The 24,658-nt window shown below is 46.1% G+C and overlaps 1 protein-coding gene across 2 annotated transcripts in view; it reads right to left on the reverse strand.

Moving 5' to 3' along the window:
- Positions 1-3,712: 3,712 nt before the first annotated feature.
- Positions 3,713-24,658, reverse strand: part of SEC14L5 (SEC14 like lipid binding 5) — a 50,843-nt gene continuing 29,897 nt past the window's right edge. For both annotated transcript variants that reach the window (XM_090277062.1, XM_090277061.1), the window contains 8 exons: positions 22,498-22,586; positions 22,334-22,404; positions 20,697-20,868; positions 16,847-16,981; positions 15,777-15,911; positions 15,190-15,417; positions 14,011-14,171; positions 3,713-4,027 (listed from right to left, as the gene is read on the reverse strand). In XM_090277062.1, the coding sequence (XP_090133188.1) occupies positions 3,913-4,027; positions 14,011-14,171; positions 15,190-15,417; positions 15,777-15,911; positions 16,847-16,981; positions 20,697-20,868; positions 22,334-22,404; positions 22,498-22,586 (1,106 nt within the window). In that variant the 3' untranslated portion in view covers positions 3,713-3,912. The remainder of the gene's footprint in view (positions 4,028-14,010; positions 14,172-15,189; positions 15,418-15,776; positions 15,912-16,846; positions 16,982-20,696; positions 20,869-22,333; positions 22,405-22,497; positions 22,587-24,658) is intronic.

The following is a 24,658-nucleotide window of genomic DNA, read 5'->3' on the forward strand; positions in this document are numbered from 1 at the left end:
CAGAACCTCCTAATGTGTCTTTATTTGGAAGTAGGATCTGCACATGTAATTGGTGAAGGACCTCAAGATGAAATCATACTGGATTAGGGTGAGCCTTACATTCAGTGATTGGTGTCCTAACAGGAAGAGGAGACACAGGGGAGAGGGCCATGGGAAGACAGAGGCAGAGACAGGAGTGCTGTGGCCACCAGCCCAGGAACAACAGGAGCCACCAGAAGCTGGAAGAGGCAGGCAGGATCCTCCCCTAGAGCCTGCTGACACTTTGATTTCAGATTTCTGGCCTCCAGAACTGGAAGAAAATAAATTTCTGTTGTTTTTAAGCCGCCTAGTTTGTGGTAGTTTGTTACAGCATCCCCAGGAGGCTAATACATCTGTACTTTATATATTAAAAATGTGCCCCCTTCCCCCAAGAACCAATTTGCAACCCCTGAGGATGATATAACCCCATGCTGGGAAGGTTCTAGAATATTAGAAACAGCAGCTGGGTAATTCTTGAACAAGCCAAGGGAAACCTCCACGGTTTTAAGAAGTAGACAGTAGAGGTATGTCCAAATCTAAAACATTTAATGCTTCTGGTTGGAGCAAATGATCAGGGCAACAAGAAACCTCATGCTTTACTGATTGAAACAGGCTGTGTGGAAAAGAATCACACTGTTTTCGTTGAACAATTCCTGTTACAGGGAGAGAAATCCCAGGGAGCACCAGGTAGGAGCTAGAGACTGTGGAGACACATCACTCCAGACGGTGCTATTCCAGATGAGTGGATTTGCCTAGAAAATTCAAGCAGTTTCTGAACGAGAAAGTCAGAGGGAAATGTCTTGACACCCACTTTTCTCCAGATGCACCCAGCACTGAGCCTTCCATCCGTGAAAAACAATGACAGGCATCCTCAGGAAGGAGTCTGCAGTCTTTGGATGGGAAGCATTAAATGACCAGAATAACTGCTGACTTTCTTTGAGCTGAGTGCTGGGCTGTGGACTTCACAGCCACTTTTTTCATTTCCTCCCACTACGATGCAATTGATGAGGTAGGCACTGCTGTCCCCATTTCACAGATGAGGGAACTGAGGCACAAAGAGGTTACACAGCTAGATTTGAACCCCACCCTATCTAAATTTTAAGACCCAGGCTCCTAAACTCAGAGCCTGAGCAGGTCTTGTTGTGAGTGGTGGGTTTCTGTCCTGGTCACAAGAGGTTAATGAACAAGCTTGAGAAAAAAGCTAAGTCAAGGAACTTACAGCCCTGGGGTCCAGGGAAATTTGAAGCCAAGAGCTTAGCAGCTCTTCCTTAGATTTTTAATTCCAGGCCTATCAAAGGTAAGAAGATGGCATATTGATTGATGATGTTCCAGAGTGAGCCCTAGAGACCTCCAGCACAGGAGAACCGTAGTAGACACCACCATGACCATCTGTTGCTTCTCTGGCTCAGCTCCCCTTGTCCCCACTGCCATTTCTGGAGGGAATGTCAATCACAGAGCCCCCACCCCCTCAGCCAGTACATCCACAGGAGTGAGCATGCGCTCATGCAGGGCCAGTCTGGGCTCTCTGTGGGATTTGAAATGGAAAGAGTGTCTCTCAGCCTTAGCAGTGGTGAGCCCTGAGGTTGCAGGCAGGGGGATGCTGGCAGCCACTTCCCATCAGATAGAGGAGAGGATGAGGCCAGTATGCAAAGAGATGCAGAGCCAAGGGGCCTGGGTGAAGCTGGGGGTGGGGGCTCTGAAGGGGAGAACTGACTGGGCCTGAGGACTCTTGTTCCTCCTGTAAAAGCTGGACTCCTTCACTGGGTGCTAGTCTTAGACAATAGTGTGTAGGGAGTGCTAAAGCAGCTTACCCCAAAATACTTTTAGGATAACACAGTTTTTAGAGGCAAGCTAGAAATTCGTCTAAAGATAGTTAACAGTATCACAAATTGCTCTCAGTGATCAATGGCTGATCACATGGGAGCAAATCCCTTTGAGAATGTCTCCAGTCTCCTTCCCTCTCTCTCCCTCACATGTGCACACACACATTGATGCAGAATGCAGTTTTGGATTTTGTTCCTGTACCTGAGAAGCAAATGGAAAACTACAGAGGTGGATGAGGCTCCATCTGTGCAGGAAGAAGGAAGTCTCCTTCCCTCGGCTCCAGGTTTGGGATTGAGGTTAGTATGGAAGTAAGCTTGCTCTTCTTGCCCCATCATGCCAAGCCAACAGGGAAGCGACATTCCCCACCCACCTGTTGGGCAAGGCCCAGCAACTCTGGATATTGAACCAGAGACTACCTCCGACTGCAAGCAAGGTTACGAGATAAAAGTATCGCTGAGCCTCTAGGCCTCAGACTGGAGCCCAGGCTGTCTGCCAAGCCATGTCAGTGAGGTCTCTTCTAGGCAGACAATGTGAGTGAGTGATGTGGGTGAGGGGTGGGTCTATAGAGAGGGATGGGGACTAGCAAGGCCCCATCCAGGGTAACAGCTGTATTTGTTGCTTTTATGTGATGATAGTGGCCCTGTTTTGCCAACATTCCCAAATGCCTAAGGGAAGCCAGCAACCCTGATTTCTGGGTGAAATGGCCTAGTTTTTAAATTGCTCCATAGGCAAATAAAAATAAATAAATAAATAAATAAGCACTAAAGGCAGGCCAGATCAGGCTGCAGACTGTCCCTTGGTGACCTCTGACCTGTTGTCTTCTTGGAGGCCCAGGAAAGGAAAAGAGAAATGTCCTCAGGCCCCAAGGATACACAACACTCTCCCATGCAGGAACTCAGGGAAAGTTTCTCAATATTGGAGCTGCTTCCAGGGGTCATATTTGACCCAGGGCAGACAAAACAAAGTTACAGCCTCCATCCGACAGGGGAGTCCTGATGACAGGTTGAGGTCCTGAATCCAGCCATACTGAAAGCAAGCCCTTCTGGGCCCTTTTTATGTGGGTCTCTACAACTTACAACTAAAAAGCTCATAATTAAAGAGCACCCAGGACAGAAAGGGAGCTCCAGAGGAGTATGAAAACAGCTAGAGCCACTTCATCACAGCCTGAAACTTAGCAGAACCCTGTGCCTTCCCACCCTGTTCAAGTTAGAGATGGTCAGGGTTAGGCTTTCCCAGTCAAGCTCTAGGAAAATGGATTTCAAGTCCAGGGTGCGCTGCTCCCCACAGAAAGCAAAGTCTGTAACTCATATAACTGCTCACCATACCCTTCTTGGGACATAAAGTATTACCATGGAATCAGATGCTATGATGAACATTTGTCACTGCAGCCTGCCCAGTATTCTTTCTCCCTTCTTCTTCGAGGACCCCAATATCCCTAGAGGCCCCTTGTGCTTTTTAGGCCAGGTGGTTGGCTCCAGGAACAAGCTCGTGGTTCATGCTGGCCCCCTCCTGCACAGTGATTATTCCAGATTGGACACAGGACCCTGCTGGCCAATCAGTATTAATTTCCCTGGCACCTGTGATGGTTCAGGAACCAGCATGGGTCCCAGGAAGGCTAATTAGACTCAATTCTGGGAGGTTGGAAGAACTTTGGGAGAAGGAAGTTCTCTTCTGGAGCTGAGCTGGGAGGAAAGAGGGAAGGAACCTCACGGCAATGGAAAAGGCACCTGAGAAGCAGGCCATCCCAGGGAAAGCAGAGGCAGAAGTAAAGGAGGGGGCTGAGCTTCGTGATTCCCTGAACCCTTAGGCCAGGCAGACCTGAAGGTGGCCCACCCACTCCTTGGCTTTTTGTTACACAAAGTCCAGAGGAGTTGGTTCTGGCTTAGAGGCTCCCACCACACACAGGCCACGAGCTGAATCATTGCTGTCAGCTCCAGATATCGCAACTTTGGCAGCATCCAGACCAGGGCCGCAGCCCCCGTGGTCCCAGGTCACGCGGCAAGCTGGCTTCCGGTTGCAGACACTTAAGGACACGGTAGGCGAGTAGGCTTCCCACAGGGCTCGGTCTGGCTATCTTGAGACCAGGGAGCTGCTGTGGGACTGGCCAGAGGAAAAGGAGGAGGAGGTAGCAGCACTGAGCTGGGAGAAACGGCTGGTGCAGGATTCCAGGCTGGACATGGAGCCCCTGCGGAAGAAAGGCGTAGCATAAATATTACCTTCTGGTGGAGACACAGCCCTGGGGTCACACGCATGGTGGAAAAGCTGATACTACTGCAAATGAGGCCTCAAGGCTCTTTATGCAACGCTGGTAAACACCCCAGGCACAAAGGGCAAGTACAGAGGGAAAAACAAGTGGTGCCAAGATGAGAAATGACGCTCCACCCATTTCCCTGTACCCTATACCCCCAAGCAGAGCCCAACCTGCCACAAACCATTCAGGAGCTTGGCCCAGAGGGTGTCCCACAGCCTACGGAACCCCCCAGTCCTATCTCCAGCCTCACCCTTCACCTCCTTTCAGCTCCTTCGACACATACCTTCCCCATTTTGAGCATGCCCATCTCTCTGCCTCCTGCCAGAAGCCTTTCTCTCCTGCCCACTTTGTCTAGTTAACGCTCACTACAAACTTCAGAGTAGAACTGTCCAGAACTTTCTGTGATGACGGACACATATCTGCTCTGTCCATCACAGCAGCCATTGGCCACATGGAGCTACTGGGCACTCCAAATGTGGCTACTGAGACTGAGGAACTGTATTTTTATTTTTATGAAATTCAAATAGCTAAGTTTAAAGTGCTACCTGTGGCTGGTGGCTATTGGGTTGGACAGTCCAGCTTCAGAGCCTGGCTGAAGTGTGGTCCAGGGACCAGCACAGCACTGCTGTCTTCTGGAGCTCATCAGAGCGCACATTCTTGGGCTGCATTTTGCAAGTCCCACAGGTGATTTGTGGGCACACCACCTAGATCTCAATCCCAATGTCATTTCCCAGGTACCCCACAATCTCTGCCCACTCTGTGCCAGGCCCCTTGCTCTGTGCTCTGACAGTGCCCGGTGTTAGGACTCCTAGCACCTCTTGGCTATGTGACCTTGGATAAGGACCCAGGCCGGAATACCTTCATGGCATCCATCGCTCCTCATAATTACGCACAGGTGTGACTGTGTGGTCTCCTGCTCCATGACAGCAGACCCTGTCTGCCTGGTCCCCCACCCCTCAGGGCTCAGCTGAGGGTGCCCAGGAAACAGCCCTTGAACTAGTTCTCTCATGAGGATAATAAAGGGCAGGGCATGTAGGTTCCCCCACACTGACCAGACAGGCTGGTGAACAGTGTCCAGCCCACTCCTCTACACCGACCTACCCTTCTAGAAGCAGCAGCCCCCAGATACCTGTGTCTACATGTCAGAGTTGCTCTGGTCAAAACGGGCAACCTCCCAAAGGGCAAATCACCAGCCATCTGCCACACCACAGAGACTATTTAGAGAAAAGACGCTGGCCCAGCACTTCTCACACCAGGCTGCTCATGCCCCTAGGGTCCTTGAAGCTATGCCTGAGACATGGCTCCAGATGCAGCACCCGCCTGGAGCCTCAATTTAACTCCACGCTAAGGAATTTAAAGCATTGTTTTTAGTTTGATGTAGTCCTATTTGTTTCTTTATTATTTTGTTTCCCTTGATGGAGGTGACATATCCAAAAACATATTGCTCAGACCAATGTCAAAGAGTTTACTACCTATGTTTTCTTCTAGTTTTATGATCTCAGGTCTTACACTTAAGTCTTTAATCCATTTTGAGTGTTTTTTATATATATAGTAAGAGAGCAGTCCAGTTTCACTTTTTTGCATGTATCTGTCCAGTTTCCCCAATATCGCTTATTGAAGGGACTGTCATTTCTTCATGTATATTCTTATGTTCTTTGTCATAGATTAATTGACCATATAAGTAAGGGTCTATATTCCGTTCCATTGTTCTGTGTCTATTTTTGTGCCAGTACCATACTGTTTTGATCATTATTATAGCCTTTAGTATAGTTTGAAATTAGGGAGCATGATACCTCAAACTTTGTTCTTTCTCAAGATTGCTTTGGCTATTTGGGGTCTTTTGTGGCTCCATATGAATTTCAGGATTATTTGTTCTAGTTATGAGAAGAATGCCATTGGTATTTTGATGGGGTTTGCCTTGACTATGTAGATTGTTTTAGTTAGTATGGATATTTTAACAATATTAACCCCCAGTCCATGTGCATGATATATCCTTTCATTTGTGTACTCTTCAGTTTTTTTCTTCAATGTCTTATAGTTTTCAGAGTACAGGTCTTTCACCTCCTTAGTTAAATTTAGTCCTAGGTATTTTATGGTCTTTGATGCAATTGTAAATGGGGTGGTTTTCTTAATTTCTCCTTCTGATCATTTATTATTATGTATAGAAACACAATAGATTTTCGAATGTTAATTTTGTATCTTGCAACTTTAATGAATTCATGTGTTAGTTCTAATGGTTTTTTGGTGAAATCTTTAGGGTATTTTCATGTCATCTGCAAACAGTGACAGTTTTACTTTTTAATTCAGATGCCTTTTATTTCCTATCTTGTCTTGCTATTGCTAGGACTTACAATACTATATTAAATAAAAGTGGTAAGAGTGGGGCATCCTAGTCTCATCTCTGATCTTAGAGGAAAGGCTTTCTGCTTTTCCCCATTTAGTATGATGTTAGCTGTGGGTTTGTCATATATGGCCTTTATTATGTTGGGGAATATTCCCTCTGTACTCACTTTGTTGGGGGGTTTTATCATAAATAGATGTTGAATTTTCACAAATGCTTTCTCTGCATCCATCAAGGTGATCAGATGGTTTTTATCCTTGGTTTTATTGATGTGTTGTATCAGGTTGATTGGTTTGTCGATATCGAAACATATCTGCATCCTTGGGGTAAATCCCACTTGATCATGGCATATGATTCCTTTAATATATTGTTGAATTTGGTTTGCTAATATTTTGTTAAGAATTTCTGCATCTGTGTTCATCAGAAATATCATCTTGTAATTTTCTTTCTTTTTTTTTTTTTTTTTTTTTTTGCAGTATCTTTGTCTAGTTTTGGTATCAAGGTAACACTGGCCTTCCTCCTCAATTTTTTGAAACAGTTTGAAAAGGATAAGTATTATTGTACTTCTTTAAATGTTTGATCGAATTCACCTGTGAAGCTGTCTGGTCCTGGACCTCTGTTTGTTAGGAGTTTTTTTGATTACTGCTTAAATTTTGTTGCTAGTAATTGGTCTATTCAGATTTTCTGTTTCTTCCTGGTTTAGTCTTGGAAGGTTCTGTGTTTCTAGAAATTTATCTATTTCTTCTAAGTTGTCCAATTTGTTGGCATATAATTGTTCATAATATTCTTGAATGATCCTTTGTATTTCTCTGGGGTTGGTTGTAACTTTTATGATTTTATTTATTTGGGCTCTCTTTCTTTTTTTCTTGATGAATCTATATAAGGTTTTGTGTCTTTTTTTCAATGTATGACTATTTATTTATTTATTATTTTATTTTTTGCAATTTATTTTATCTTATTTTTAAAATAGGAAATTATATATTTTTTAATATGCTTTATTGATTATGCTGTTACAGTTGTCCCAATTTCTTTTCCCTTTGTTCCCCTCCACTCAGTGACATCCCTCCCTCCAGTTGCCCCCCCTTAGTCCATGCCCATTGGTTGTGCATATAGTTCTCAACATCTTCTTGTCTACTCCACTCCCTCCTACTATGCTTCTTAATTCCTGTACCATCTCCCTCCCTTTCCCCCCTTCCCCCTCCCCGCTGACCTCCCCCCAAAATGTTTCCCATATCTATAATTCTTTCCTCACTCTCGTTGCCTTTGTTTGCCTTTGTTTCGATTCCCTAGCTTCTGTTGTTGGTTGTTGTGATACAGTTTTCATTTTAATGTTCATAGTTTTGATCCTCTTTCTCTGAAACAAGTCCCTTTAACATTTCATATAACAGTGGTTTGGATCTGATGAACCCCTTCAGTTTTACTTTGTCCTGGAAGCACTTTCTCTGTCCTTCTATTCTAAATGACAGCTTCACTAGATAGAGTAATCGTGGTTGTAGGTTTTTGATTTTCATTACTTTGAATATTTCTTACCAGTCCCTTCTTGCCTGCAGAGTTTCTTTTGAGAAATCAGATGATAGTCTTATTGGGATCCCTTTGTACGTAATTCTCTTCTTCTCTCTTGCTGCTTTTAAGATTCTCTCTTTATCCTTAATTTTTGACATTTTGATTATAATGTGTCTTGGTGTAGTCCTCCCTGGGTCCAGTTTTTTTTTGGAACTCTGTGCTTCCTGGACCTGTAAGTCTATTTCCTTCCCTAAGTTAGGGAAGTTCTGCTTCATTATTTTTTCACATAATTTTTCAAGTTCTAGTTCTTCTTCTTCACCTTCTGGCAACCCTGTGATTCAGATGTTGGCCCGCTTATAGCTGTCCCATAGATTTCTGAGCCTCTCCTCATTTTCCTCACTTTTCGTTTCCTCTTTCTGCACTGGTTGACTGTTTCTTCCTTCCCTGTGTTCTGATTTGTTGATTTGACCCCTGGTTTTCTTTCCCTCACCACTAGTTTCATATGTGTTTTCATTCATTTCATTAGGACTAGCCTTCATTCCTTCCCCGTCTTATTTAAGATCTTCTGTCAGGTCTGTAAGCATTTGTATAGCCAAAGCTCTGAACTGTGCCTCAGAAAGATTTCCTATCTGCTGAGCCATTAGATTAGATATTTGCTGTCTGGTCAGCTGTGTGATTGGGATCTCTATCATGATCTATGCCATCCTGACAGTTTTGTGTTTATCTTTGGTTCCTAGGTGGGGCTGTCACACCTCCTACACTAAAGGGGGCAGAGCCCCATGCACTCGTCACAACCGGGCGACCCTTCTCACCACGCTGTGGTGTTTTCTGTGGGGGTCCAAGATGGATTCCTGCCATTCATTCTCCACTGAGAGACTGGGAGCCTCCTCCTCCATCCCCACCCACTCCGGGCTGGCTTCAGAGTCCAAGGCAATGGTGTCTGCCTTCCCCAGCATTGGAATCGCAAGCTGATGGGTCTAGTCTGCTGCCTGGGGTGCTCCCCAGGCGCTTCTCGCCTCCCCTTAAATATGGGTGTCTGTGCTTACCACCGTCCCGCCGCCATCGCCGCTGCTGCCATCACCAGTACAGCTTGACCTCTCCTCCCCGGCTTCGGCCCTCCTACTCGTCCAGACAAGCACCACTTCTTTCTAACTTCATACATTGGACTTCCATTTATTTTCTGGAACTTATGATTATTTCTGGTTTTGCAGTAGTTGTATTCCTTCTTGGTTGTGGAGGGAAACGGAGCATGTCAGTCTAGGCCTCCATCTTGGCTGGAAGTCTCCTGTGTGTGTTTGCCTCTGTCAGTTTTTTTTTTTTTTTTTTTTTAATTTTGTATATCTTTTCAAAGAACCAACTCTTACTTTCATTGATCTTTTCCATTATTTTTATTTTTGTCTCTATTTTGTTTATTTCTATTCTGATCTCTATTATGTCCTTCCTTCTACTTTGATTTTGTTTGTTCTTTTTCTAGTTCCCTTAGGTGTAAAGTTAGGCTGTTTACTTGGGATTTTTCTTGTTTCTTCAGGGAGGCCTGTATAGCTATGAACTTCCCTCTTAGAACTACTTGTGATGCATCCCATAGGTTTTGGAAAGTTGCATTTTCATTTCTCATTTGTGTCCAGATTTTTTTTTTTTACTTCCTGTTTTATTTCCTCTTTGATCCATTGGTTGTTTAGTCTCTACATTTTTGTGTTTTTTTCCAGTTTTCTTCTTGTAGTTAATTTCTAGTTTCATACCATCAGGGTCAGAAAAGATGCTTGATGTGACTTTAATCTTCTTGAATTTATTAAGACTTATTTTGTGGCCTAATATGTTATCAGTCTTGGTAACTATTCCATTTGCACTTGAAAAGCATATGTATTCTGAAATGTTTGAATGAAATACTCTATAATTATTGATTAATCAATCTGGTGTAATGTGATGTTTAAGGCTATTGTTTCCTTATTGATTTTCTGTCCGAATGATCTATTGATGTAGATGGGGTATTAAAGTTCCCTGCTATTATTGTATTACTGTCACTTTCTCCCTTTATGTCTGTTAATATTTGCCTTATATATTTAGGTGCTCCTATTTTGGGTGAATAAATACTTATGATTGTTATATCCTCTTCTTTTTTTTTCTTTCTTTCTTTCTTTTTTTTTAAATATAGCCTCTTCTTTGATTGACCCCTTTATCATTATGTAATGCCCTTCTTTGTCTATTTTTAGTCTTTGTTTTTAGTGTATTTTGTCTGATATGAGTATTGCTACACCAGCTTTCTTTTAATTTTTATTTGCATGGCATATCTTTTTCTGTCCCTTCACTTTTAGTCGACGTATGTCTTTTGATCCGAAATGAGTCTCTTGTAAGCAACATACAGTGGGTCTTGTTTTCTTTAACTGTTCTGCCACCTGCGCCTTTTGATTAGAGCATTTAGTCTGTTTACATTTAAAGTAATTGTTGATAGATATGTTTTTTTGCCATTTTGTTCATTTTTTTGGTTGTTTTTGTAGTTCTTCTCTGTTCTTTTCTTCTTCTCTTGATCTCTTTCATTTTGGTTGGCTGAGTTTTTTAGTTTTGCTTTTTATTTATAGTGTTTTACTTGAGTTCCTTTCTCTTTATTTTATTTATTTATTTATTTATTTATTTATTTATTTATTTCGTCTTTTTAATAGGTTTTTGGTTTGTGGTTACCATGAGGTTCATATGTGTGTATGTATATATATATATATATACATACACACACACACACATCTATATCACTCTAAAAATACTATATTTTTACTCCCCATTCCACACTTTGTTTTCGACATGATATTTGAGATCTTTTTGTTTTGTAAATGACGTGTATTCCCAACTATTATTGATTTATTTATTTACTTTTAGGGAAGGGAAAGGAGTGAGAAAGAGAGGGAGAGAAACATGCAAGAAATATATCAATTGGTTGCCTCTCACACGCCCGCAACTGGGGACCTGGCCCCGCAACCCAGGCATGTGCCCTGACTGGGAATCGAACCAGCAACCTTTCAATTCACAGGCCAGTGCTCAATCCACTGAGCCACACCAGCCAGGGCCCAACTATTGTAGTTATAGTCAGTTTTGCTACTTTTTTCTAATTTAATTTTTTTTTTATTGATTGACTTTAGAGAGAGAGGAAGAGAGAGAGAAACGTCAATTTGTTGTTCCATTTATTTATTTTTCTTGAATGTGCTCTGACCAGGGATAGAACCCACAACCTTGGTGCATCAGGTCTATGCTCTAACCACCCAAGCTACTCAGCCAGGAGATTTTGCTACTTTTGTCTTTTAACCTTCATACAAACTTTTTAAGTGGCTGATTTGCTTTGTTTATTATATATCTGCCATTACCTGTGAGATTTTTTCTTTAATGTATTTTTAACATTTATGGTTGTGGACTTTACTTTTCTGCTTAAAGAAGACACTTTAACATTTCTTGTAAAGCTGGTTAGTGGTGGTGAATTCCTTTAGTTTTTGTCTAGGAAACTCTTTATCTCTTCTTCAATCCTGAATGATCACCTTGCCAGGTAGAGTATTCCAGGTAGTAGGTTCCTTTATTTCAGCACTTTAAATATATCCTGCCCCTTCCTTTTGGCCTGTAAAGTTTCTGCTGAGAAATCAGTGGATAGCCTTATGGGTTTTCCCTTGTATATGAATAGTTGTTTACCTCTTGCTGCCTTTAAGATGATATCTTATCTCTACCTTTTGCCATTTTAATTACAATATGTCTTTGGTGTGGGCCTCCTTGGGTTCATCTTGTTTGGAACTCTCTGTGCTTCCAGGACCTAGATATCTGTTTCCTTCTCCAGATTAGGAAAGTTTTCAGTCATTATTTCTTCTAATAAAATTTCTCTCTCTCTCTCTCTCTCTCTCTCTCTCTCTCTCTCTCTCTCTCTCTCTCTCTCTCTCCCTCTCTCCCTCCCTCCACCCATCCCTCCCTATCTCTTCTCTTTCTGGATTTCCTATATTGTGAATTGTAATGTGTTTGATGTTGTCCCAGAGGTACTTTAAATTATCTTTGTTTCTCTTATTTTCTCTTTGCCAAAGTGGGTTATCTCCAGTATTCTATCTTCACTAAATTGTTTTTCCGCATTATCTATTCTGTTGTTGATTTAAATTTTAGTTATTGTATTTTTCAGCTCTGATTAGGTCTTTATTATATTTCTATCTCTTTGTTAAACTTCTCTCTGAGTTCCTCTGTTCTGTCAAGTTTGGTGAGCATCCTTATGACCATTTCTTTGAATTATCAGGCAAGTTACTTATCTCATTTGGTGTTTTTCTTTTCTTTCTGTTTTTTTTTTTTTTCTTGTTCCTTCTTTTGTAACATATTCCTCTGGCTTCTCATTTTGTTTGAGTCTTTGTGTTTGTTCCTATGAATTAGATGAGATAGCTGTCTCTCCTAATCTTAAAAAAGTGGACTTGTGTATAAGTGACCTCTATGTGGACTGTGTGCTGTGTGGGTTTGGCAGGCCAGCTGGAGGCAGGGCAAGTACATGCAGGGCCTATGGTGCTGGCTGGGAGGAGCAGGCCAGGCAGGATGGCTTGTAGTGCGCATGCATGTGTGGTGGCTCCCCGTTGGTCTGGCTGCCTGCAGCTGGACTAGAGTCCAAGTGGGGCAGCCCCATGCATGTGCTGCTGTGCCCTGTTGGTCGCACTGGGGCAAGCTCTGGATGGGGTGATGCCCTGCTGTTCTGGCTGCCATGGCAGGAGCAGAGCCCAGGCTGGGCAGCCTAGTGCACATGCACCAAAGTGCCCTATGGGAACTACCAAAGTGAGCTCCAGATGGGCACCCAGTGTGAACATGTGTGCATGGTGGTAGCCTGTTGATCCAGTCGTCTGTGGTTGGAGAGGGGTCTGGGTTGGGCAGCTCACTGCATGCACATCACAGTATCCCATTGGTCCTGCATGCGCTGGCTCCAGGTGGTGTGGCCAGTGTGTGTGTGGTAGCGCCACGTTGATCCAGTTGTGCACATGTGCCACAGCACCCTGTTGTTCCTACTTGAGGGAGCGCCAGGGCAGGGTGGCCGGAAATGTGCTGCAGTGCCCTCAGCTAGAACAGCTGAATAGAGCTCTCACCCGGGCTACCCTGTGCTATCTAGGGTGGAGTGCGGGACGTGTAAACAACGGCGCGCACCAGCACTCCAGTCTGAAAGATCCGTCAGATCCCAGAGAGCTCTCATGATCCCCAACAGGGTCTCTCTTCCTGTCTTTTGTTGTGCAGAAGCTGTTCAATCAGGACTCAGCTGTCTCTCAGGAGGCGTTACTTTAAATATAGGTGATTTTCCAGGGTGTTCATGGGAGATGGCAAGTTCAGCGTCCTCCTACCAAATCATCTTGGACCACCTCTAAAGCATTATTTTTAGACAGATACTAACAGATACTTTATGAAGCAAAATGCAAAATCACATTCATTTTTAAAAGATAAAATGCAAGACCCTAAAGAAACCACCTGCTCCATTGCCTCACTGCCTACTTTATTTCTGCTATTGAGTGTTTAGTGAATATTCAGGTGAAGGGCAGGCTTCCTCCAACCATTTCATCCTCATGACAATGCACAACACTAGGCCCCAAGCAGTCCCCATTTAACAGAACATCTAAGGCTCAGAAAGGTAAAGTGACTCCCCTAAGTTCACACAGCAACCAGGAAGTGCTGGAGGTCTTAACCATTATATTTCCCTGTCTCTCTGAAAGCATCACTTGGGAAGAGTTGTCTGTGAGGCACTACTCCAGACTGTTCTAGAACAGTCCAAACCCTGTTTTATAGAATTCTAGATGTGAGGGGAGGTCCAAATAGCAGAACCTCAGGCTCCCCACAACAATCAATCTAGTATGTTGGGCTTCTGTCTAGGGTTTCATTTTAGGGGAAGGTTCTGCAGCTGAGGCAGAGGTTGGATATAGTGTTCAATTTCCCACACTAAGGTGCTGAACCACTGGAAAGTTTTAACAATTCCAGTGTCACACCCCTGGAGAAGCTCAGAGGCAAGTAGGGGAAGTGAATGCAATGCCCCCAGCATGTCCTGGAGGGGAGTTTGGGGGCCCTTTCTGTCCAGGCCCCCTCTCCCAGGCCCTCCTACCTGAAGTCCTCAGATGCCAGCACCTCATAGTAGTACAGGAGTTTGCACCTGGGGCCAGGGCTGTGCAGGGCTGTCAGGACATCCTCCACCACATTGCCAGGGGAGGCATGCATTTGCCACTGGAGCAGGTAGGTGCCAGGCCACCGGGTCACATGGGAGCCCTGAAACAGTAGCCATGCCTGAGGCTCTGGTCCTCAGGCACAGGGCCCCCTTCTAAACCAGTCCACCAGCAAGTCCTTCCTCTAAGAGCATCCTAAGTCATCCTTGCTGCTCCCCCTCCACTGTTATTCCCATGTCCCTGGCAGCTGAGTCTCCCTTTGAACTTCGGGGAGAGGGTTAAGGCCTGAGGGGTGTGTGGCTACAGGACAGCAGAGGTATGGTTTCGTTAACCACCTGGATTTTGTTTGACTTTTGTTCTGTTGAGTGAACCTTGCACACTGAGGAGTTCTGGAGAGGGATTTGGGGTGGGGCGGGGAGCTCACAGGTGGTTAGTTTGTTGAGAACCACGAGAGAATGAGAAAGGGGAGTGTTAACTATTATAAGAAGAGCAACTTCATAGAAGGGCTGGGATATTCAATGGGACCTCGGGGGGCCGCTGGTGCGCTAGACTCCCCATGGAACCCACAGTAATATCTGCAGTGTTTGCCAGTGCTGGTATGTGTATGTGTGTGCACATACGTGTGAGTACATATGTGAGTGCATATGTGTGTGTGTATTGCATATATGTATGTGTGTGTGAGTGTGTGTTTGGGGTCCTGTGATGTTCAACCTGCAAGCACAGGCCTCATGGAGCATGTGAGGTCAGCAGGGGTGGCTCATGTTTGGTGCCGTCTGCATACTGTTGCCAGACCTACAGTTTCTGGGCTGTGCTTATTCTGGAGCTTGACTCTGTCAGGTGAGGGGTGCAGACCCCAGGACCCACACTCAGAGGTGCTGAGTCCCCTCACCTGTAAACCTGCATCTTTAACTTGAGTCCCAGGGGATTCTGAGGCTGGGTCCTGAGGTCTGAGTCCTAGATCTGCCAGGATCGGATCGGTCTCTCTCACCTACCATCCCCCAGCGTCTCTGAGGCAGAGGACCAGGTCCTGTTTGCCCAGTGCTGTGCCCCCCGGAACCCTGGCACACAGTGAACACTCAGTCCTGCATGATGAATGATGAAGTGAACCAAGGAATTTGAACCTGGATGCTCTCCCCTTCCCGGCAGATGAGGGGGGCCTCCACACGGCTGTAATCTGCACCCAGGGCCTGGCCTTTGTCCATCAGCTGCCCGCTGGCCCTGGCCCGTGGCTCCTGGGGGCCCGGCTTGGGTGCCTGCTTGGTGTAGTACAGGCTGAACACCACGTCCCCTCGTAGGATGTCAAAATCCCAGGTGATAACTGACTCCCCCTCCAGAATCTCCACTGCAACCTGCATGGGGATAGGTGAGGTCTGAGAATAGACCCTCCCTCTATTTGAAATGCCAGGGAGGTCCCACCCTTCCTTGGGGCTGGCCCACAGCCCCTGACTGACAGACAAGAGGGTACAAGAGGCTGGCAGGGCCACTCTCTTGGGCTCTGTGCATCCAGCGCTCCCCACAGGTCAGGGTGGGATAGACTGTGGCTGAAACAGCCTCTTAGATTCTTGCCCACATCCATCCTGCCCACATCCTTCTTTACAGGTTTCTCCTATGAACTTGGTCTCAGCAAATCGCTAGCAGGATTTTCAGGCTCTGCTCTGGGGGATCCTCACCTATAATGACACCCCAGCCCATTGGGTCCTCCCAGCACCTCATGGGGGGCTCCGTGGAGCACGCTGGCCGACTGGTACGTCTCTCTCCACTGGTGCAGCTGATCTGCATGTTCCTGTTCATCTTCTGTCAGATAGAGGCACTTGGGGACCGGCCCTCCTTCTGGAACATTACACTGTAGAACAAAGACAAAGGTGGCAGGTCGGGGTCCAGCCAGGCCTGGCTGACCCACAGTGAAACCACACGTATACTAGTGATCTCTCAGTGAACTTGGCACTGGGCTTCCCTGACCCCATTTAACCCCAAAACCACAACAATGCAATGGGAACTATATTCTTCCCATTTCAGAGAGCAGTAAACCAGTAAGGCGGCAGAGATCACACAGCAGAAAGTGGCTGAGCCAGGGCAAACCCATGGTATCAGGCTCCCAGGCTTATGTTCCTTACCATTATGCTGGTCTTGCAGGCCCATTTGCTAAATATGTCATGCATACATATTGTGACGAGCAGAGAAAACAAGCAAGCTTGGCAAAAATTACTAGGAAATCTGTTTTTTTCACCCCAAAATCATGCAGGCATGTTTTTTGGTATTTTTATTAGAGAAGGGAGAGGGGACCTGACTTCCCACAGCCAGACGCGATAAGACAGCTGTGACCAGAGACACTCCTGCCTATCATTTCACCCCCCAGGGGGGTAATAAAAGGGAGTTAGAGTCACCTCCCCTGAAAGCAGTTGCCCAATCACCCCACGCCCTGTGGTTATGAGTTAGGGATAAATCCTTTTGGGTACACTGGCTGTGGGGTCCAGGCCTCTGGGACATTTGAGCTACGTTGCAGCAAAGGGTGCAAAATGTAAATTCTGACTATCCTCGCAGCCTAGACTTGGATGGGGAATATCGGATGGATAAGCCTTTGACTGGTCTGGTCTCTGGACTTTTGGAAACTCTGTCTTGCTCACTATGTTTGAAAGAACTAAAGTCAGGCCACCATTCTTCAGAGGAGTCACCGCTCTTTGGGGCAGCTTCTAAAGAAGTCCCTGCCCCAGTAGTCCCTGGATCCTCCGAGGCCACAGACTGCCCCCCTCCTTGAGCCCAGGGCCCCAGCAGCCTCACCACGCACTCTCCCCCAAGGAAGTCAGGGATCACTTCTTTATCCAGGTAGTCGACAAGGCCTCCAGAGCCCTGGTAATTGCTGCCACTGTAGATGAGGAACTTCTGCCTGGTGTTTTCATTGATGAAGGGGCTGATCTGAAATGAGGGAGATGAGGCCAAATGGAAAATTGTTTTTTTATTGAGGTGTAATTCGCATACCATAGAATTAACCATATTAAAGGGAACGAGTCAGTAGATTTTAGTTCATTTGCTATGTTCTGAAACCGTCACCTTTATCTAATTCTAAGACATTTTTATCCCCCAAAAAGGAAACACCACACCCATTAGCAGTCACTCCTCCTCCCCTCTCCCCTCATCCCACAGAAACCACCAATCTGCTTTCTGTCTCTATAGTTTTGCCTAGTCTGGACATTTTGTATAAATGGATATGATATGAGGCCTCTTATGTCTGGTTTCTGTCATTTAGCATGTTTTCATGGTGCATCCACGTGTAGCATTTAAGTGCTTCTTTTTTATGGCTGAATACTATTCCACTGGGTGGATGACCATGTTTTGTTTATCCCAGATGGAATTTCAACACTGAGCTCTAAGCTGCATGTCAATCCTGTTTTTCCTCAATGCCAGTGTGGAGTCTGATTCAATAAATAGGTGAGGAGAAAGGGAGGGAGGGAGGGAGGAAGGGAAGAAAGGAAGGAAGGAAAGAAACAAGAAAGGACTGAGGCACTTAGCATGACAAGACAGGAGCCCATTCAGCGAGGGATAATGTTACAGGTAAAAGACTGACCGGAACTGGGATCCCACCGTGTGGTCACTCTCCTTCAGCCCCCACCTCAGGAGACAGTCCCTTGCTCCTTCTCGTGTGGCCAGTGGAGGGGGACAGCAGCAGGAGATGGGAAAAGGGTACTTCTCCCACCCACCCCCACCTCAGTGCCGCTGGAAGCCACAGCTCCCACTGGCAGCCCCCACCCTTACCCTGTTAGAGCTTGCATGGGCTCTGGTGACAAGGCTGTCCCCTCCAGCCCCGAGGTGGCCAGGGCTTACTTCAGTGGCTCATCCCTGGGGGCCTCTCTGTCCCACCCACACTTCATGTCATCCCATCCCTCCACTGGTGCCATCTGGGTCCTTCCAGCCGGGACCTCAGCTGACTGCCTTCCACCCTACCCAATGTACATCCTCTTAGGAAATCTCCGAACAGCAGAAGGAACGTAATTTTTACAAAGATCAGGGTGTTTCAGGATGAAAAGCTTTAGTAGCAGGTCTTGCCCATCCCTTCCACAGCTCCCACTTTGACTTAGTCACAGAAGCCAGATAGCTTTCTGCCCCAGAAATCTGTTCACAGTCTCCTGCTGACAACCCTCTAGGACAACCTACTGCTGCAGTACAAGGCCCCATCATCACCACAGCCTGGGCTTGGCAGGCGCTGGTCCCTGAGCATCTATCTTCCCAGCTTCCTCAGGGCAGCCGGCCTTTTTGCTCCTTTTTCCTCCAGTCCCTTGGACTGGTTTTGCAGTTCCTCTGAAGCACAGTCCTGCCTCCAGGCCTTCGCCCATGCTGTGCAGGTTGCCTGCCATAGCCTTCCCTCTGCCCTTCCCTGCATGAATCCTGCTCCTTCCTCAGGTCTCAGCCACAAGTTGACTTCTCAGCAGGACCTTCCTCAGTTCCCTGCATCAACCCCTACCTAGCTTAGCCTCTCCAAGAACCCTGAATGTCCTCATGCTCTTGTCACAGGAAACCATGAAGCATTTACTTGTGTGAGGTTATCTGGTTTACCCTGTGACAGTGGGGTCGGGGAGTGAAAACAGAGGCTGGCTTATGCACTCTGAATCCCCAGGGCCTGGAAACATGCCTGACACATAGTAGGTGCTTAGTAAAACATTGAGTCCATTTAACTTTCAACTCATGAATCTCTGTCTTGATCAAACCTCTACTTACAGCCACACACACACACACACACACACACACACACACACACACACGTCCAGGCACTAGGTAAAATGCTAACTCTGAGTTTGTACGACTGGGAGGGACCAGACACTGCACTGGCCGGCAGACCAGTACCAAGGCCTCAGGGCAGTGGTTTTCAACTGCAAGAGAAAACCTGTTAGTAGTTGTGAAGTCAACATGGTACATTGTGACTAGCTTAATTGTATGTGTATATATACACAGGCATACATGTGCGGGGTTGCAACATAAAGTATATTTCTTACTGTGAGTCATGAGCAAAATGTTTCAATATCCCTATACACAGAATCCCAGCACTCCTTGGAACCAGCTCACAGGCGTCCCAGGAAGCCTGTATAATTCTGGGTGTGACTCTAGTGTCCAGAAGCAAGACAAAGGATACCTAAAATATGCTCTATCCATACAGTGGAATGTGGGGGACAGGCAGGCATGGGGAAATGTGGAAGGAAACAGGCTTGGTTTAAAAGACTCTGTAACCGCTGTGCAGAGCCGCCCCCCGCTGGGCCCTTAGCAGGCAGGTTGTCTTCCAGGCCTGCTCTGAATCCCACCCTCTGGGGGATTTTAAAGATAGAATAGAAATACAAAGTGGCTTTAAGGAAAAGGGAACCTGCTCTGTTTTTCTCTGTAAAGCCTCAAATCCTTGTCAGTAAAATGTGAAGAACAGAAGGATTAAGTAAGAGGAAGTGCTTTTGACCTTGTGTAAAATACCTGGATGCTTCAACCCTGTATTGATCTGCATTTCCCTTTCACTCCCTACCATTTGGGGAAGTGCTGCATATTTTCCTTAAGTACTTCCACATGTGGAAAGTGGATAAAAACCCTGGCTAATAAAGAAACGGGGGCGATTTTCCACTAGAGAAAACCCCCTCCCTTCCTTCCTCAGATGGAGAGTGTCTGAGTAGTTTCTTCATCCACTCCGAGGGACCCAGTGTCTCTCTCAGTGGAATATCATTCCAACAAAAAAAATGAAGTGCTGAGATGTGCACCATGTGGAAATCATTATGCTAAGTGAGAGAAATCAGATGCAAAAAACCTCAATGTGTTTGAGTCCATTTATATGAAATATCTAGAATACATAAACCCACCCCTGGCTGGTTTGGCTCAGTGGATTGAGCGTCGGCCTGCGAGCTAAGTGTCACTGGTTCGATCTTCCAGTCAGGGCACATCAGAGAAGGAAAACTCTGATTCCAAAAAACCTCCGCTGCCTTGCGGCATACCTCTTCAGGGGAAAGGCTAAGGGAGTAAACCCCGACAGAAAATCCGGAGCCAGAGTCCCTAAGGCGGTTTGACATTGTAGTCAGCACCGGCAACTCCTGCGGCGCACCTGAAGCCAAGCTGTATTGACTCCGTCTTTCCCTTGGACCCTTCAGCTGCGAAGAGAGGGGGGGTCTGCTGCATGGGCAAGAGCAGACCCTCCATATCACCCTGCCCAGGCTCTGTAGCTTCAGCTTCACTGGAGAGGACACTCCAGCGTCATCGCAAGATGTCGATTCAACACGGGAGGAGACACTGTCACTCCCGAGTCGGACTGCACAGCCATTCTCGGCGGTGCAGATAGACTCTTAAGAAGCTACACCATCGTCTCTCGAGACGGACGGCTGCCGACGACGACATAAACCCAGAGAAACACAAAGTAGGTTCATGGTTGCCAAGAGCTGGGGGAGGTGGGAGAGGAGTTACTGCTAATGGGTTTTCTTTTGGGGTGACGAAACTATTGTAGAATTAGGTAGTGGGTAGAGTTACACAACTCTGTGAATATACTAAAAATCACTGAATCGTGCACTTTAAAGGGGTGAACTTTATTGTGTATGAGTTAGAAGAAATGACACAGGACAAGCAGGCAGGGCAGCTCAGAGGGACCCCCTCCCATGCAGGCTCCTGCTCTTACCAGCGTCCAGAGCACAGGGAAGACGCGGGGGGCGCGCACGATGAGCAACCGGCCCAGGGTCTCTGGGTAGTTGTCCTCGACCACCTCAATTATCCGTAGAAGGGCTTTCACCCCTGGCCGCCACAGGTGCCGCATGTTGAGCCCTTCCAGGTCCACCAAGCAGGTCCAGGAGCTGCAGCAGACATGAGTCCCCTTATTCCACCTTGATCTGCCACTTTTCAGGACCCCCAACACCCTCCACAGGGACCCAGGGGCTGGCAGACAGGGAGAGACAGGCTCAGTGAGACAGGGCTGGGAGCAGAAGGGGCAGGGGCCACAGGACATTCCTGGATCCTGATACCGTGGTGAGGCCACATGGCAAAGAGGCTCAAGAGCGTGGACTCTGAGGCTGAGCACTCAAATTCAGGTGTAACCTTCACCCTGAGCAACTTCCTCCTCATCAGGACAGTGGCAATGACAGTAACAGTCCCCAGCTCAAGCAACTGTTGTTAGGGTTAAATGAGATGGTATATATAAAGGTCTCTGCAAGGACAGGCACATAGTGCTCACTCAGTAAAAGCTAGTTATTACTCCTGATTGTTGAAAATATGCTGATGATGAAATAGAGCATAAGTGCTAAGAGCTGGGTTCAAACCCCAGCTTTGCCACCTGCTGTGTGGCCTAGACCAAGTTACTTAACTTCTCTGTGCCTTCATTTCATGAGTACTAATTTATTAGGAAAATGACCATTTTACTGCTGTGCTAGTCCCTGGGAGCCTCTCCATGCCAGCTTTGTTCCTTTTACCCTGCCACACCACTGTAAGGGGCCCCTTTGTGACCACCCTGTCATCTGAGCCATTTGGGACAAATTCTGCTTCTGTCCAGGACCCTGCTTGATTGATTCCCCACCCCAGTATATGTCCTCTTAGGAAAGCACCAAAGAGCAAAGGAATGTAACTTTCGCAAAGATCAGAATAATTTGGAATGAAAGCTTCAGTAGCAGGTCCTGCCTGTTCTTCCTTCCTAGGGCTGTGATAAGGATGACATGTGTCAAGGAGCTCAGGAGAGTACCTGCTACATAGTGACTTCTATATACATTTGTATTATCTCTTAGCAGTTACCAATCTTGATCACCTATGAAGAAACCCTAGAACTAGTGATAGTATTCCCACTTTACAGAAGGGGGAATGTTCAGTGCCTTTGGGGGTGATGTCCCCGTGAGCCCTGGTGTGGGAAACTTCATTCAGGCATAGAAGTTGGGGAAGTCAGAGAGGAATGGCAGGTTACTGGATGGGCCAGGACAGCTGCGAGTCTCGTGCCTGGGAGGCAGCGTGAAGGTGGCACTTAAGGGGGGTGCAGGGGGGGCGGCAAAAAGCAAAGGCCAGGAGGTGTATGGCATGGCAGATAAAAGTCCTTGAGCCTGAGCTAGACAGGAACAGGTTCAAATCTCAGCTCTGCCACTTACCAGGTTAGCAACCTTGGAATAGTATCACTACTCTGAGCCCCAGTTTCCACCCCCCATAAGGAACAGAGATGACACAGTCCCTGCCTCACAGGATCATTGTGAGAAGTAAGTGAGGATATTTCTGTGAAGTGCCATGCATGAACCTTGACTGTTTTTACTACTCAGGGGAATTTGTCACTGGTGGGGTTCTTGCCTGATGGGACAGCCAAACTGTTTGGTGTTCCCTTCACACCTCTTCTGTCCTTCTTCATTGACGGAAAGAACCTGGAAGGCAGAGAATGTTCTGGCCAACATTCACATGGCTGCTCCACCGCAGGCAGCCCCCAGGGACTCCAGGAAGGGGGGACCCTGACTCACATGCTGCAGCAGCGCATCCTCCCCCACGGCCTTCATCAAGCCTTTGGTGTCCATGTGGCCCAGGCGCAGGATGTACAGGGGGCGGCCATCTTTGCAGAGAGAGGAGAGGTTGTTTAGGCAATGCAGTGAGAGAGCAGGCCAAAGCCACGATGAGCACTTACCCTCCTTAGAGAAGAAGGTGCCAGGCTGTGGCTCACCACAGCCCAGTCCATCCATTATTTACTAATACCCTGCCTGTTTCTTAGCAGGGCTAATACCACTTATGGTGAAAGAAACGGCACAAATGTTAAAACACACAGGTTTACACCACAAAGGAAACTGGGTGACGGGCATATGGGAACTCTCTATGATCTTTCAACTATTTTGAAAACCTACAACTATTCTAACATTAAACATTTAGTTTAAAAACTTTTTTGAAAAGGAGGATATGGCCCTGGTTGGTGTGGCTCAGTGGATTGAGCACCGGCCTGCGAACCAAAGGATCGCCAGTTCAATTCCAGTCAGGGCACATGCCTGGGTTGTGGGCCAGGTCCCCCCGTTGGGTGTGCATGAGAGGCAGCCACACATTGATGTTTCTCTCCCTCTCTTTCTCCCTTTCTTCCCCTCTCTCTAAAAGAAAATAAAAATTTTTTAAAAAGATAATATGAACCATGTAATGAAGGAGCATGGAGGAAATAGATAAAAGTTGGCTATTAGCTATCTGTCAGCTAAAGAAAAAAGGAAAAATAAGGAATTATATACTCTACAGTCAATTCTTGTTTTTTATGTTAATTGTTCTAGAAAGTCACCTTGAACACTGAATTAGCAAATACAGAATTACTGCTTCTAGGAAAAACACAGGGTTAGGTTCCTGGGAACCTCTAGTCATAATGTCTTTGTCAACTAATCAATTCATAGCCTTGTTTTCTGTGTTTCTATTTAAGGACACCTTATTTAGTATATATTGTTGAATCAGTAACATTAAACTCATGGCCCACAGCACTATAAGGCATGTCTGAATGAATCTGATCTAACACACACATTTTCTCTGTAAGACACATCACAGCCTTGCTCTTAGAAACATGAGAAAGCACTTCTGCACTATGCTTCGGGCCATTGTAAACAGCAAAATCACTAACCAAAAGCACAAAAATGCAAAAAGGTGGCACTAAGTAGACAACAATAAGGAGGCTTGTTTACAGTATGAGAACTGAAACAGGAAGGCAGAAAGACATCTAGTGCAACCTCAGCTGGGGACATGAAGGTTGGGCAACTCAGATTTTTCTGCCGCTCTGCATATGTCCATGAATGACCACAAAAGCTTCCTGAGTATTGATTTGGAGGCTATAAATAAATTTTAGTGGGTAGGAAAATTCACAACTATGAAATATATGAATAATAAGGATCGACTGTATATTAAAAGATGTCCCAGCCAGTTCTTTAGGAGACTCAAGCATTTTGCTCTAGTCAACATACAGTTGACCTTTAAACAAGATGGGTTTGAACTGCATGGGTCCTTTAATATGTGGAATTTTTTCAATCAACATACAGTTAGCCTTCCATATCCCTGGTTTTACATCCATGGATTCAACCAACAGCAGATCAACGGGTCCACTGTTGGGGATCCATGGATGCAGAGGGTCGACTGTGTGCAAGGGACTTGAGCATCTGCAGATTTTGGTATCTTCAGGGGGTCCTGGAACCAATCCCCTGTGGATACCAAAGGATGACTGTAGTTTAGTGTAGGGGAAGTAGAAAGTTATATGCGGAGCCCTGACTGGTATGGCTCAGTTGGTTGGGCATCATCCCACAAAGCAAAGGGTCACCAGTCAGGTCATATGCCTGGGTCACATGTTTGGTTCCCTGTTGGGCACATACGGGAGGCAACCAATCTATGTTTCTCTCTCACATCAGCATTTCTCTCCCTCTCTTTCTCCCTTTCTCTCTTTCTAAAAATAAATATCTTAAAGCACATATACGTGGATTTTCAACTGTGTGAGAGGGTCAGCATCTCTAACCCTGCTTTGTTCAAGGATCAACTGTGTATGAATTTTTACATACAGAACATTGAAAATCATAATAGACACTGGCTTCTATGGCAAAAGAGCAAGAACCACAAGTATGCTCTAACCATGGAAGACTTGACCCCTGCCCTCAGCAAGTATGACATCAGTGTGAAGAA

Source organism: Furipterus horrens, unplaced genomic scaffold, assembly GCF_987537825.1.
Source record: "Furipterus horrens unplaced genomic scaffold, mFurHor1.1.pri manual_scaffold_5, whole genome shotgun sequence".
In the NCBI taxonomy this organism is placed as follows: Eukaryota; Metazoa; Chordata; class Mammalia; order Chiroptera; family Furipteridae; genus Furipterus; species Furipterus horrens.